Source organism: Cydia fagiglandana, chromosome 12, assembly GCF_963556715.1.
Source record: "Cydia fagiglandana chromosome 12, ilCydFagi1.1, whole genome shotgun sequence".
NCBI classification, from domain to species: domain Eukaryota; kingdom Metazoa; phylum Arthropoda; class Insecta; order Lepidoptera; family Tortricidae; genus Cydia; species Cydia fagiglandana.
The window spans coordinates 12252134-12268407 of NC_085943.1; the positions used below are offsets into that span (position 1 = coordinate 12252134).

General features: G+C 37.6%; 1 protein-coding gene across 1 annotated transcript; it reads left to right on the forward strand.

Annotated features, from left to right (window-relative positions):
• Window positions 1–1010: 1010 nt before the first annotated feature.
• LOC134669353 (putative ankyrin repeat domain-containing protein 30B-like) lies at window positions 1011–13724 on the forward strand. The gene is made up of 4 exons (XM_063526868.1): window positions 1011–1136; window positions 4202–4300; window positions 5834–5932; window positions 13449–13724. Exons 1-4 carry the CDS (start codon window positions 1011–1013, stop codon window positions 13722–13724), a joined length of 600 nt encoding a protein of 199 aa, XP_063382938.1.
• Window positions 13725–16274: the final 2550 nt, after the last annotated feature.

Sequence of the window (16274 nt, forward strand, 5' to 3'; positions counted from 1 at the left end):
CGAAGTGAAAAGCAGAGTGTAAATGTCCATTTTTAACCTCGTCTACTATTTTGGTCTTCGCTTCGCTCAGACCAAAAAATTGCCTCGGGTAAAAATGGGTCACTTTGTGCCCTTGTTGTACAATCTACTATTATTTTATCCGTCGATAAAACAACAACATCCAATTTACGAAATAAATTGCCATTGAAACGGACGTGGACATTTAATTACGATGAATAAACAAAGATAAAATTGTGTCACGCAACTGGCTCACCTGCCCTTTTGATAATTAGAATAAACAGAAACGTGATTATAGGTACATTACACAACACATAGTAATGTATTTCAATGATACAATCGGCACCAAAAACAGTTGACACCCTCTAATAGGGTCGCCTTATGAATGAAAAAATTGAATAGGTATACTCACAATAGTCCTCTAGACAATAGTGGTCCCGAAATATCCGGACATTTTCTGGATGGTCATTTCATCAAAATCTAACTCACCAGCAATTATGCTGTAGCGAGACTAGCGACAGCATATAACTTTCGCATTCCTCCACCCAACTCCAATCCTTTAGCTAGCCTCTAATGATTAATAGGTAATACTCGCCAAGTCCCCTCGTAAGTCTGACATAAACTTGGTCAAGCAGATCTTGTCAGTAGAAAAAGGCGGCAAATTTGAAAAATGTAGGCGCGAAGGGATAGCTCCTCATAGAAAATTTGAATTTCGCGCCTTTTTCTACTGACAAGATCTGCTTGACCATCTATAAGAATAAAATCCTGACATAGCAGGCAAAATTCAACCTATATGGAAAACCTAATACCTTCTGCTAAGAGGCAGGGGTGTATGATGGGTAGAGCCGGAGTAGCTTTATTAGCTGAACGTCAAAACGTTCATAAGCGCATTGTAATATGATATGCCTACTTGAATAATAAACTTTTATTATCTTTTTCAAATAGAGATAGGCATACCTCACAGTTCGCGTTCAAAAGTATACATTTTATAAACTCAGATATTTTGTTTACAGATGGCCGAGGGGCGATCGCGGGTGCAGCAAAACGACCTGCTGCTCCACGAGGCCGTCATCAAGAACGAGCCCGAGGCCGTGCGCGAGGCCCTGCGGAGGCCTACAGATGTCAACTGTAGGAACAACGTGAGTGTTCCATACAAACCTGCCGTACGCGGAGGCCGAGCGAGGCCTGCGGAAAACGACCTTAAATTCTGTAAGGCACAAATTTATGGAAATTTGTATATGGTTTAAAATACTGTACCTACGTATTACATTTGTTCAAAAAGTTTTCTGATCTCTTCATTATAATAACTACATAACTACAACTTGCCTTTGATATTAATCCTTAAAGCTTCGCCTCACATTCCCTAGAGATAAGTTTTGATCATAGCTTGCTCTTTAACCATAATGAGGTCGAATAAACTTAAATTAAACCTACCTACTGAAATTGTAATAAGTTGCTCCCAGGCGAGTGATAAAAACCGGCCAAGTTGCAAGTCGGACTCGCGCACGAAGGGTTCCGTACCATTATGCAAAAACGGCAAAAAAAATCACGTTTCTTGTATGGGAGCCCCACTTATATATTTATTTTATTCTTTTATTAGTATTTGTTGTTATAAATACATCATCTGTGAAAATTTCAACTGCCTAGCTATCACGGTTCATGAGATATAGCCTGATGACAGACAAGATACAATATTTAAGATATATATGCATAAACAATGTCAATTGTGTTTGAATACAAAGAGGAGAAGCATAATAATATTCAGAAATAAATTATTTGAATTATGTATAACACTAAATAAATTCATGAAACACAATGTCCACTTAACTTCTTCTTCTTCCTTTTTTTTCTTCTTTCTTTTTTTTTTATCCCGGCATTTTGCCACGGTTCATGTCCACTTAACTACTACAAAATAAAACATTCATTAAAAAAGGAGAGAATTTGCCATTTTATATTTATATATGGATGATAAAAATATAAAAGTATATAATTAGATTAGACAGACAGATAGACAGACATAGAGATAGACTGAAGGACAGACGGACAGCGGAGTCTTAATAATAGGGTCCCGTTTTTACCCTTTAACCCTAAAAATTGTTTCAATTTAATTCTGGAGACCTTGCATCTTGTTATATAAAGAATAAACAAGGTGCTAAGTACAACATGTTGTTAAAAGGCGTCCACTTAGGCTGCCTTTCCATTGGAGCGGAGATGAGAGAAGACGATACATGCAGGCTGAATTAACCAATTGGTGTGGTTGTAAGTCACATGTAAGCTTACCTACCATATTGCGCCCGGAGGAGGTAAAGTCTCTCGAGACCAAAAGGATCCTGCAGCTGTTTAAAGTTGCAGGGTTGGATCGAGAGTTATAGTCGGTGGCGATCACAATAGATCAGGAATGGTCGCAGTGATACATAGGCTTTGGAGCCTTATATAGCCCCTAATAAAGAAGAAGAAGAAGGTGTGTGAAGGCAAGGTAACCTTCTCCGCTCCGCTGGATTTTACAACCAATGTTGTTGATTGATTTCCGCACCACTAATGTTAAGCATAGCATATACCTATATGCTAACTGAAAACCGCTGTGTCGCCGAAATAATTTTTAGCTTGTATAATTAGTGTTCCGTACAAAACTTTGTTTACGGAACACTTATGGGATCACTTCGGTCTTGCAAATCAGTTAAATACGTTTTTCTCAGAGACCGCTTGACATAGATACCTAAAATTTGGAACAGTTATTTTACTATTGTACTTATGTATGTTAGTTTGTAAGGTATGTATCTGGGTCAAGCAAATCTTGTCAGTAGCAAACGGCGGCAAATTTGAAAAATCGCGGGTTAGCCACACTGTGTTCTAATAATTCGAAAATCGCGTGTCAGCTGTGTTTTATCTGTGGAATGTGGATCGCGAATGACAGCCATCATCTTGTTTGTTTACAAATGGTTTACAATGTTTACATTCTGAATCGATTCTATTTCAAGAGATATTTCTGCTGTGTCACCATTAAATACCAATATATTAAATAAGACTGTGCTTAATTAAAGCTAAGGTGCCTACAACGCCTACAGTGCCAACTGAGAAATCTAATAAAATATGAAAATCCAGTATGACATCTACCTGCTGAAGCAATGATTTTATTCATACATTCTTGTTTAACGGCATAGTCCACTTACAATTTTATTTTGAGATCTTCAAATTAGTTAATCATTTTTATCAACATCACACACTGCTTTTAAATTGTCCGTCCATACGTATTAATAACAATTTCAAACATTTTCAATAGAGAATCCGCGAGTGACAATTTGAATTGACGTACGTGACAAGGCGCGCTCAGCGGAAAAAAAAGTTTTGTTTCGATGTACATTGTACATTGCTGCTTTTCTTAGCGCAATACTACTCTTTGAGTGTTGCCCTACTTTAGTTTGCTTTACATTGCTACTGACAAGATTTGCTTGACGCACTATACCTATGGGCTTTACTTGACTGATAATAAATGATATTTGATTTGATTTGATTTCATTAGTGGTCTTCTTCTTCTTCTTTATTAGGGGCTTTTAAGGCTCCAAAGCCTATGTATCACTGCGACTATTCCTGATCTATTGTGTACGGCACCTACTACAACTCTCGATCCAACCCTGCAGCATCAAACAGCTGCAGGATCCTTTTGGTCTCGAGAGACTTTACCTCCTCCGGGCGCAATATGTGTCCGCCCAAGATTAGGTCACGAGTACGCATTAGGCAAGGGCACTGTGTGAGGATGTGCAAGGGTGTCTCCTCTGCCTCCATGCAGAGTCTGCACCGCCCTATGTCACGTTTCCCCATGGTGTGCGAGTGCTTATTTAGGCATAGCATTATAGTTCGTTTTTTTTAGCATTAGAAAGAACTTGCAAGAAGGTAAGCGATCTTGACATGTCTTTTAATTGAAAAACGCTTTTTAAAATTCAAAAACTATTACTTATGAAAGCAGAAGAATATAAATGATCGTATTAGATTTATAATTGTTACATATTTGCCGCAACTTATTTTTAAAATGTGTTTTTCAATTAAAAGACAATTCAAGATTGTTTACCTAATTTCTAATGCTAAAAAAACGAACTATAGTGGTCACTGTCGTTGTTGACTTTTATTCAGAAAACTGACATTGATATCGCCCAATTCCCAGGGCTGGCAGTCGTCAACCGAATATAATTTAATAATTTATGCGCAGTACGGGCGCGCGCCGATCCACTGGGCGGCCAGCCGGGGCAACGTGGAGATCGTCAACTTGCTCATCGACGCGAAATGTGACATCGAAGCTGCCGACAAGGTAGGTTGCTCATTTAACGGTTATCTCATTTGAATTGATATCCTAGAGTAAACACTGAAATGGAATATCATTAATGCAATCGATTGATTGAGTTTGTACAGTTAGCATCAATAGCAGCTGATGAAACAACGCGCCGTACGCGCCAAAAGTGTAATAACTTTTCCAAATAGATATCTAGCTATTCTCTCTATCTCGTAAATCTTTACAGTTTGCAATAGTATCTGTATCTGTACTTCTTCTTTTTTTGACAAGCTATTTGAGAATTAGATACCTACTTATGACGCATAGGCTGATCCGTGATCCGCTACTTTTGATACTGACTACTTACAGATTGTAAGAAAAATTAGCCAGTCGAATTTTTTGTGTTTGTATAATAATGTATAATGTATGTGACACAAATAATGGTTGAAAATCGTAGTTCAAGACCAAAAAAAGTAAGACAACGTTGCCACTGTAATTCATTTTTTGTAAAATAGTAAACTCCTTTTTTATAAATAAACACGCTAAGATAATTTATTTATTGGTAATTTTACTCCTACGATTTAAAAAAGTACTTTTAGTTACCTACTTATTTTTACATAAATTCAAGACGCGCTAGTAAAAAGTGGCAACATTGTCTTACTTTTTTTGGTCTCGAATTATGATTTTCAGTTTAGCCACTAGATCGGAATACAGTCACTATAACTTGTGTATAAATTAAAATTAATAGGTACCTACTATAAAAAATAGTATGATATATTTAATAATTTTATTATGGTTTTACATACTAATATAATAAGATTAACATTAAATAAGGATTCTGCATGACAATACTCCATTTCGACTCTAATTGCGTCAAGATAATAATATATATGCAAATTCAGACCAATATCGAACCCCGGAAACTTGGTGTTTGGCCTGTAAAGGCCCCAGTACACAATGGGCCATCGCCGGCCACTCCAAGGGACGCAGCCTTGCGGTAGAATGAGATAGCAATATCACTTGCTCCCTCTAACGCATAAATGCGTCCCTTGGAGTGGCCGGCGATGGCCCATTGTGTACTGGGGCCTTAAGACACGATGACATGAACTAAACATACAAACACAATACATATAGGTATGATCGGTTAGCTGGCGTGAGAGGTAGGCGTCCATACATGTTATATGCTCCATTAGCAGTCAACAATGTTAAGATTTTAGAGAAAGAACATGTCAACTAAGTATTGACTTAAGCATTACCATGAAATGCACAGCATGGTCGTTCACCTTGGATGGGAAATTAAAATTATTATTGCAACTTTCTAGCACGTAAGATTGAAAAAATTGCGATTCTCCCTTTGAATTGAACACCACGCCTCGCCTCTAGTGTGCAGCGCTTCATCGTGAACCTTGCCAAAATGCACAAGTTGATATTGGACTGATACCTAGTCGTCAGGTGACGTACGTCGTTTGGCGGTCAAAGAGTTAAAACCCTGATTGAAGTGATTATCAACCACAATTACTTCTACGAGTATAATATACCCGTGGCAGGTTAACTATATATTCGCCTCCACAGTTCGGCATGCGACCTCTCCTCATGGCGGCGTGGCACGGACATTTGGCGGCCGTGAAGACACTGGTCGACGCCGGCGCATGCCTGGCTACAACGAATAAGGTAACCTCATGGCTGGCATTTTGTGATTTCACTCACTGTCTAACAAAGCCACTGCTTGACAGCAAAATGCCATCATTAACAGAGATGTGAAAAATACTTTATAAAAAGTATTTAAATACAAAATACAAATACTTCCTTGATAATACTATTTCAAATGCAAAATACTAAATAGTTTTTGAATTTGTATTTAAATACAAAATACGAAATAGGTATTTTCAAAATACTTTTTTAAAATAAAAATACTTTGCGATAAAAGGTTCACTGAGTAGTGAATACCTAGTCTGAATTAAAAAGTACTACTCGGAATTTCCGAGATGAAAATACTCTCTTTATTCTTTGAAATCAATCCTCTATCTAAAGTGCAAATTTCTAGTTTGCTCATATTAACCGGTAGGATGTAGGTATGGATGATGGTTTTTAACGGCCAACTTTTAAAGCATTAATTTGTAATGTTTTACAGCTACTATAATGCCTCTCGTTAGTGTGATGAAAACGTCTCGTTTATGTTTCACCAGGGCAAAAAGATTGTTCTTCTCTCGTGCCTTGAAACCCTCGCAACACTTAAGATTCCACTTTTTTAACCACTTGCTACGCTTGTGGTCATTTGCGACGTTACTAAACAGCAGATTCAACAGTTCCATGTTAAAAGAATGAGAGAGTTGCCAGGATTGTAACATCAGAAGAGATTGTATCTCCTACCTACATTACCTACCTACTATAAAGTATTTTGTATTTTGAAAATAGAAAATAGGTCCCAAAACCTATTTCAAATAAAATACAAAATAGTTTTCTTCAAAAGGTATTTAAATACAAAATAGGTATTTTGCATTTTAAATACAAGTAATTTCAAATAAGTCACATCTCTGATCATTAATATCATTATCCATGAATATTGTCCTTGCCTAAAGCTGCGGTTTGGACGCACAGGAATATTTTCATACAACTCATACAAGGAAACAGAAACCAATTTGTGTCATTTCTTTTAGATTTACAAAAAATATACTTTCCTGTGTTACATCTTACATCCCCCCAAGTATAGTTAGGTAAAAGTGTGCCATTGTCATCATCATCATCATCTCAGCCATAAGACGTCCACTGCTGAACATAGGCCTCTCGTGCCAGTGTATCCTGTTATTATGTAATCTCTCCTTACGCTCCCATTCCATTTCCCACACTCATGACGGATCAAGCAAAGTACCTAACAAAAGGCTTTAGATTAAAGTTCTCAAAGCCTTTGAGGCTTACGACTGTAGTGAGGAATTAGTCGCCGCGGGCTTTTTTGTGAGTATCATCAGTTTACCTACATCAAAGCGTCGCGGTGGAACTTTACAACTTGAAGGTAAGGAAGTATATGTATTGAGAATTAGGTTCTACCAGCGAAATTGATCCGATTTTTCTCGTAACCCGCCGCCATGGAGCCACTTCCATACAATCGATGTTGTTACGCTATCATTTTAAGCCGACATCATTTTAAACTTCATGAAACTTTGCATTTACGTAACATAGGTATACTACATTTATGTAGGGTATATCCATGTCTGGTAGATAAAATAATAATATACAAAGAAAATAGAGCGAGTACAAATTTTGTAAGTATCTATGTAAAATTTCTACTACCTCTTATTTCTTTGTAATTCAATGTTAAGTACCGTAAAACGGGTTGAGTAGGTTTCGCGGGGAGAGGTGGGTTATGAATGGGGAGAGACGGTTTGAGAGGGGGGTGAGAAGGGATTTTAAGGCTACAGCTACAAAAATAATGTATTCCAATTTAAAATGGAGCTATAATAATACGCATAATAAAAAAAAAACGATCCAACAATCTTCCAAAATCACCTTTGTATGAAAACCCCTCTCACCCCAAATACGAGGCACTACGGGGTGAGGTGTGTTTTCCTCTTTATCGTCAAAGTTATGAAACGGAACTACCCAAAATAAAATAAAAACTAAAATACAAACTTCCGGAACACTTATTATATAGGTACACCATTCAGTTTTCATATCTATATATATAAATGCAAGTGTCCTGACTGACTGATTCATCAACGCAGAGCCGAAACTACAAAAGCCAGAAAGTTGAAATTTGCACACCAGATTGCATGTATAAAGTGTACAAGAGATAAGAAGCGATTTTGAGAAATTCAACCCCTAAGGGGGTTAAAAAGGGGATGAAAGTTTGTATGGGGTTAAAGATTTCTTTTAAGCTAGGAATTTGAAACTTCGTACAAAGATATATTATTAAAATACAAGAAAATTAATTTCAGCGTTTTTGAAAATTCATCCCCTAAGGTGGTGAAAAAGGGGTTGAAAGTTTGTATGGATATCAAAAAAAATTTCAAGTGGTGGACTTGAATCTTTGTATTTAGGGATATTACTAGAAGACAGGAAAAGTAATTTCAGAGTTTTGTAAAATTCATCCCCTAACAGGGTTAAAAAGGGGTTGAAAATTTTAATCCATTACAAATGCTTTGAAACTTCGTAGAAAGGCATAATAGCCGATTACAAAAAAAAGTGATTGCAACGTTTTTGGAAATTCAACCTCTAAGGGGGTTAAAAAGGGGATGGAAGTTCGTCTTCGGGTGCAAATTTTATTTTAAGCTAGGAACTTGAAACTTTGTAAAAAAGTATCAAATTCAAATACAAGAAAACTAATTTCAGCGTTTTAGAAAATTCATCCCCCAAGGTGGTGAAAAAGGGGTTGAAAGTTTGTATGGATATCAAAAAAAATTTCAAGCGCGGGACTTGCATCTTTGTATTTGGGGATATTATTAGAAGACAATAAAAGTAATTTCAGCGTTTTATAAAATGCATCCCCTAACAGGGTTAAAAAGGGGATGAAAGTTTGTATGGGGTTAAAGTTTTCTTTTGAGCTACGAATTTGAAACTTCTTTAAAAGATATATTATTAAAATACAAGAAAACTAATTTCAGCGTTTTTGAAAATTCATCCCCTAAGGTGATGAAAAAGGGGTTGAAAGTTTGTATGGACATCAAACATTTTTTCGAGTGTGGGACTTGAATCTTTGTATTTAGGGATATTATTAGAAGACAGGAAAAGTAATTTCAGCGTTTTGTAAAATTCATCCCCTAACAGGGTTAAAAAGAAGTTGAAAGTTTGAATCCATTACAAATGCTTTGAAATTTCTTAGAAAGACCTAATAGCCGATTACAAAAAAAAGTAATTGCAACGTTTTTGGAAATTCAATCCTTAGGGATTTCCTTAGGGGGGCTAAAAAGGGGATGAAAATTCGTCTTGTGGTGAAAATTTAATTTTAAGCTAGGAACTTTAACTTTTTGGAAAAAAAGGTAATAAATTAAAAAACATGAAAACTAATTCAAGCATTTTTGAAAATCATCCCCCAAGGTGGTGAGAAAGGGGTTGAAAGTTTGTATGGAGATCAGATATTTTGTGAGTGCGGAATGCGGAACTTGAATCTTTGTATAAGGGCATAGGTACCTATTATGAGAATACAAGAAAAGTAATTTCAGCAACCAACATCAAAATCCACTTGACTTAAAACTTCATACAACTTGCTAAAAAAAGTACTTAATTTCAACATTGCTTGGATATGAAAATTATAGGTACTAAAGATGTAAAATGTTGAAGATAAGATTCCACGCGGACGAAGTCGCGGGCAACAGCTAGTGTAAAAATAAAATGTTATCGAGGTTTGAATTTCAGTTTTGACCCTACTCACCCCATTTTACGGTACCTACTTGAATGTTCATGTCTAATTTCATGTTTATTTAGATTGTAGCTTTAAAATAAGAGCGCAACTTCGATGTGGCGTACATTTGTACATGTCGTAGTCAGATCGTATAATCCGCCATATTACATTACGGCTAGCCGTTTTCAAAAACAGGGGCGTTTTGAAATGCGGCGGTTCGACGATTAGCCGGATTGTCACTGCGATACGTTCTTCAATAAGGCGGCCCACGTTTAGCCACATCGTACATTGTAGAGTGACCAGTTCTTTCGGTCGCCTACGTAACCGGAGTTTGACAATGTTTGCAATTTAATTTATTTCTACCATGGTTCCACCGCACTACATGTGTTTCTTTTCCAAAACATTTCCTTCACAACTTAAATAGACGGAGCCCCGCAAGCGGGGCTCCTATTTCTGGGCGGTTTGCCCTTCGGGCATCTGAAGTTACCTAACGAACCTAACCTAATTACCTACCTACGCTTTTTTCCCCAAAGTGTAATGTTTTCACGGACGTCTCACTTATTCAATAGGTAGGTAGGTTAGGTTCGTTAGGTAGCTTCAGATGCCCGAAGGGCAAACCGCTCAGAAATAGGAGCCCCGCGTTCGCGGGGCTCCGTCTAGTTAAGTTGCGAAGGAAATTTTTTTTTGAAAAGAAACAGTCCGACAAACTCCAGATTTGATGGACACCCCAGCGTTTGTCAGGCAGCGCCACGAGTGTTAAAAATGGGAACTAAAAACTGTCAAAGCGGCGGCTAATGACTCGCTGTATTACATTACGGCTAGCCGTGTTGAAGAACGTATGGCGCCGAATACATTCCGGCGGATTCTCATTCAGCCGCATTCAATACGGCTAATCGTTAAACCGCCGCATTTCAAAACGCCCCTGTTTTTGAAAACGACTAGCCGTAATGTAATACGGCGGATTATACGATCCGACTGCGACATACATATGATGTAACAATCTTCCTATAATACCTACTAATATTACTTTCTTTAAGTACTAGGTATCTACGCACTTACATTATCTTACAAAATCCAGTTCGTTCGCCAGGAGGGTATTACTTATACGGTATATAGGTATATACATATACATTATTAATAAAGTTTCAGCAAATATTGTTGCGAAGCTACTCTGGATGTAAATCAGCGTTAACTCCAGGCTGAGAATAGTTTGATTGCATTTGCATCGGATGCACTCTGGGATGCACTAGGGAACGCTTCTCTAGTAATTAGTATTAGGGGCTGTCCATAAATTACGTCATCGATTTTTGACGATTTTCGACCCCCCCCCCCCTATAATCATCCAAAAATCATGCTTCAAATGACCCCATTTCCTCCTACTTCATGCTACCGTCATCTGATGTCCAGAGGGGGGGGGGGGCTAATTTGAAATGACGTAATTTATGAATAGCCCCTTAGTCTAGTTAGCATCATGTACGCACCCAAATATCCATGAATTGCAATAGCTCTCCAAATAGAAATATGTACTTGCACGGGCAACATGCGCTGGAGCCTAGCGGTAAGAGCGTGCGACTTTCAATCCGGATGTCGCGAGTTCAAACCTTCAGTCATCATTATGTTTTCCAAACTTTATCATCGACTCCAAAACAATACAACCTGCTTAAAAAAACCATACCTATATACAAACAAAGTTTGGGGCCATCACTAGTTATAGTATTTGGGAAAATTATCGATAGCCTCGATAGGTAATAACTAATAAAATTGAGTGTACCGTTATAGGAGCTCCCTACTTGTTATTAAATTTTGTCCCCATAATTTCGATGTCTGTGTATAAGAAATGTACTAGTAATTAACTACTTTCAAAACTGACTGTAGGTACACTTGTAGGTACCTACATGTGCACACGGATCGGGCATAATTCAATCCAATATCTTGCTGCAACTAAGTTAGGTACGTCCGATATCTAGCAGCTAATAGTAACCACTCCTAGTCATATTACTTACTATTTCTACTGTTGGTAGTTTCGTTTTCAGCTGGAAATTTACTGGTAAGCTATCAAGTTACTTTTAGCGTATCTAAGTAAGGTATGTAGGCATGAAGAAGATTCAATTTTACCTAATTACCAGCATATCATAATCAGCAGACTGGCATAAGGTATTTGTACCTCAAAAGCGAGCTGTTCGAGCAATAGCAGGTGTTCCTGACGATGTCTCTGCTCGCGAGTGCTTTCGACAATTTAGCATACTAACACTTTCACCTTTATTAATTCAAAATGTGGCAATATTTACGCACAATAATAGCAAAGAGTTTGCAACTAAATCAGCAAACACAAAATATTTACAGTCTGCGTAGCAATAAAAACGCGGGCCAGCTTGCCCCCGTGCCCCACAAGCTCGCGAAATCCAAACGATCAGTCTACGTCCTCGGCCCTCTAATATGTACAGAAACGATGCAATGACGACTAACCTCCTCGCGGTGGGGAGCGACCCGCCACAGCCGTCGCAGCCGAAAGGCGGGCACGGCCTCTCATACCTCTCTAAATGAGAGGTATCGAAAGAAATACAGCAGCAGCAAATATACAGTAAGCTACCGGACAGTATCAGGGATGCACCTTCCTCGCATGTATTTAAAAGCAAACTTAAACAATGGCTCCTGCAGGCGCAATTTTATGATGTAAATGAATTTGTAAACAAGAAATAAATGTATGAAATATGTGTACAAAATATAATATCTAATGTTGATGTTATTTATACACTAAAAATGATATGTTAGTTATAACACTAAAAATACCGATATAAATAAAGGAACCTCCCGTGCAGCTCGTGAATCTTTGAATGTGGTGTGATTTTTTTAATGTGAAGAGTAAACACTCCCTCACTCCCTCATTTTAAAGTATTGCAAAACATTCAACAACTAATTAACAAAATTATGTCTCTAGTTGTCCCAGTCGTCCTAGATACCTACCTACTAGGTAGATACTTACAGTCCTACAAGTAAAGATAAGTACCTACCTAATTTTGTTGAAACATGATCTTACGTAATTACGAGAATTAACATTTTCTTAAACTGTTGAGAAGGTATCATTATAACAACAAGTTGTAACAACTTTTAAGAGGATATTTTGTGGAAATAGTCCAATATGCGTATTTTAGTCACACAAGGATATTTTAATTCCTTAGTGCGGGGGTCAGATGCGGATCACTTTGATCTCTGTAAATGAAGCATCTCAAGGTATAGAATGGAGACCGCTGTACCGTTCCGTTGCTATGCTTAAGACAGGTTGTTAACTATTTGGGTTAGTGTTTTCACCTTACACCTAAATATTTAACCTTCAAACTTTTACAATACTTCTTTACAAGCATAACGTAATTTAACGCATGTTAAAAACTATTAATTATTTGCTAAAAAACCATTAGACGACCTTTTCTTTACTTTATTAGGATTAAGAAAATAGAGTTTCAACGTTCGTTTTGATTTAAGTACAATGTTCAAAAATGTTTTAAATCTTTAAGCCATGAGAACACTTTTTGAAAAATAGTTACGCGAAAATCAATGAGATTGAAACCCGAGTTAAGTATCTACTTGTTTAATTTTGACCGGCACATTTTTAATTCCACATTATAATGCAATCTAATGATACGTCGAGTACATTCGATACAACATATTTATTAACACTTACGCGCAACCGATGTGTTAATTAATAAATCAGTTTTCAAGTCTTTTAAACTTCCTATTATCTCCTTCCTAAGTCTTTTACCCACCTTTTTGCTTTCTTGACCTTACCGTGGGAACTAGTGTTAGATTGTTCCTATAATAATAATTTATTTATTTGAACTAGTATTATTTCTTTAGAAAAACAACGACGTTCTCCAGTGCGCGTGCAGCCGAGGAGCGGCAGACGTGGCCGCGTACGCCATCTCCCTCGGAGCCAGAGTTCAGAACACCGACACTGCCGGAGACGCGCCGCTGGCGCTAGCAGCGAGATCTGGGCACACAGCGACAGTGGAGCTACTGCTGGACAGCGGGGCTGACATAGATGCCGTCAATAAGGTAAAAATTGGCCAAAGGGCACTGGGCTACGTGGGAACGATACTCCCCAGCAGTTCGCCACAAGCTGCCCTGCGTTGACTGATTGCAGTGGTAAAACCAGGTCCCCCATGGAACCCCATGGTCGTGACATCCCTACGCCTAATACAGGGTGCTTCCTGTAACAGGATCAATAAATTAAACTAAAGGCTGTAGTCCTCAAACTGACCAACATTTGTTCAGCAACTTTTAAAAATTATGAATCCTTTAGACTTCCTCTTTTTCATACAAAATAAATATTGCCTTCAATGTACGCTGACATCAGTGTGTTTGACGTTGCTTGTCACGCTGTAATCAAAATTTGCAATACATTGCGTCTTAGAATAAACTTTAAAGTGTAATAAAAATCCCACCAAAAACATTCTGTAAAAAACTAGCCAAGTCTCGATGGAGCTGCTTGTTTATCTCTAAAAAGTAATGAAATCTAGACAAAGTCGTGCCAAGTCTAAGGTTCCTTACTGCGATTTCTTTATTATTATAGTTAATGTTGTGTGACTTGGCCGTTGAAGGGTACACAAGGGTACAAAACCAGGTGCTCCGTGACACCATTGCACCAATCTGTCGCCAGAACCGCTACCCATTGACGATGGAAAATTGCCACTTGGAAAACGTTGATTCAATAACCAGTCAATTGTAGGCTTGATAAAGCTGCGTATTTCAATAATACTTATGTATGGGCGAGCCTGAAACAAACACTTCTTTTTGGTGCAATGGCAGATTGGTGCAATGGTGTCATGGAGCCCCTGGTTTTGTACCCTTGTGTACCCTTCAACGGCCAAGTCACACAACATTAACTATAATAATAAAGAAATCGCAGTAAGGAACCTTAGACTTGGCACGACTTTGTCTAGATTTCATTACTTTTTAGAGATAAACAAGCAGCTCCATCGAGACTTGGCTAGTTTTTTACAGAATGTTTTTGGTGGGATTTCACTTCTTTTTGTAGAAACGTGGGCATATTGATTTATTTTATTAGATTTTCTTATTTAACACATTTTTTTTCTTTTTAGGAGTAGTTTTTTTTATTATTACAAATCTTTCTTTTCTTTTTTTCCGGTTCTGATTCTTGTACAGTAGCAACAGTTTTTCGTATTGCCCATTCATTAAATCTAATAATTAAATAATAATCAGTAATCCGTCACTAATCATCATATAATGACTTGGCAATCGCACATAATGCTTTACTCGTACCGTACTCGTAAATATGTGTAATGCTCAAACTGCAATTAGCGCTAGCGTTGTGTTCAATTAGAATTATTTTTAATAGGTGACGATGATCCTTTTGTCATTATGCAGCCGTGCGATGGCCAAGTCATTATACGTATTACAAATTAAAGATATCTTATTGATACGGTTTTAACACCCCCTGGCACTGATTAAAATAACCGACTTGGTTTCACATTACATCTCAAAACTTTTTTGTAGTAAAAGCGTTGCGAGACTTGCACCTTTTTACATGTAATGTTTTTGATGGGATCTCATCTCTTTTTGTAGGCAGTCCTTCTTTTCGGGTAAACATATCTTCATTCATACTCACATCGTACATCGTAGAGTACCTTTACTTTACTTTACCTACTATTTGTAGGAACTGCAACAGTAACTTTGTAATATCATATATTTATATGGGATTACAAACTTACTTATGCAGTTCTTAGATCTTTAAAACGTGACTGATATTGCAATATTTTTAGGTTTTCCCTTTATGTGGCCATTAAACCCTAACTCTGTACCAAATTTCAGCTCTCTGAGTTTATGGGAAGTACTAGTTCTATTCTGATGATCATGAGTGAGTTTCATAAATGCGAAACTTTGCTTTCGCTTAACTTCGGAACTAAATGACCTACAGACTTGAAATTTTGGATTTTAAGTATGTGATTATAGCTTACTGGATGCCCAAAATTTCTGCGTTCTGGTCTTATCCAGAGGTTCTCAAATAGGGGCCTGAAAATGCGGCGAAATGGTTCCAGTAAATATGGTACGGCAGTGTTTGCTTCGCGCTCGACTTGGCGGGGGCACTGCCGTGCCCCCCGATCAAACCATGAGTTATTTTCAAAAGTTGCTGAACAAATGTTGGTCAGTTTAAGGAGTACAGCCTACAGTTTAATTTATTGCTCCTGTTACAGAAAACACACTGTATATATTTTTTAAACTACGTAGGTGGCAAACAAGCATACAACCCGATGATTAAGCATTCTCCGTATCTTATGGACGCCTTTAAATCCAGCGCCAGCGGTGTTACATGCGCGTTGCCGACCCTAACACTCCGCACCCTCGTTGAGCTATTCTTAGAGATGCTAAACGAGTCAAAAACGTTCCGGTAAACGAGCGTCTTTTCAGTGGACATTATGAAAGTTTATGATTTGTGTACATTGTATTAAAGCTCTCATTAGAAGAAGTAGAAGGTTAGAACGTGCCTTTTAAGGGCCTAGCAAGAAAATTTGACCTAAAGTCCATTATTTGCGATGTCTACAGGAAAGTAGCATAACCACATCTCACACTAGAAAAGTTTTTGGCCCGAACGAGAGGCGAAATGTTGCCACGTAAAAAAACGATTCTTCTTGATGATAAAATATTTGAAAAAGTGGCAGAGTT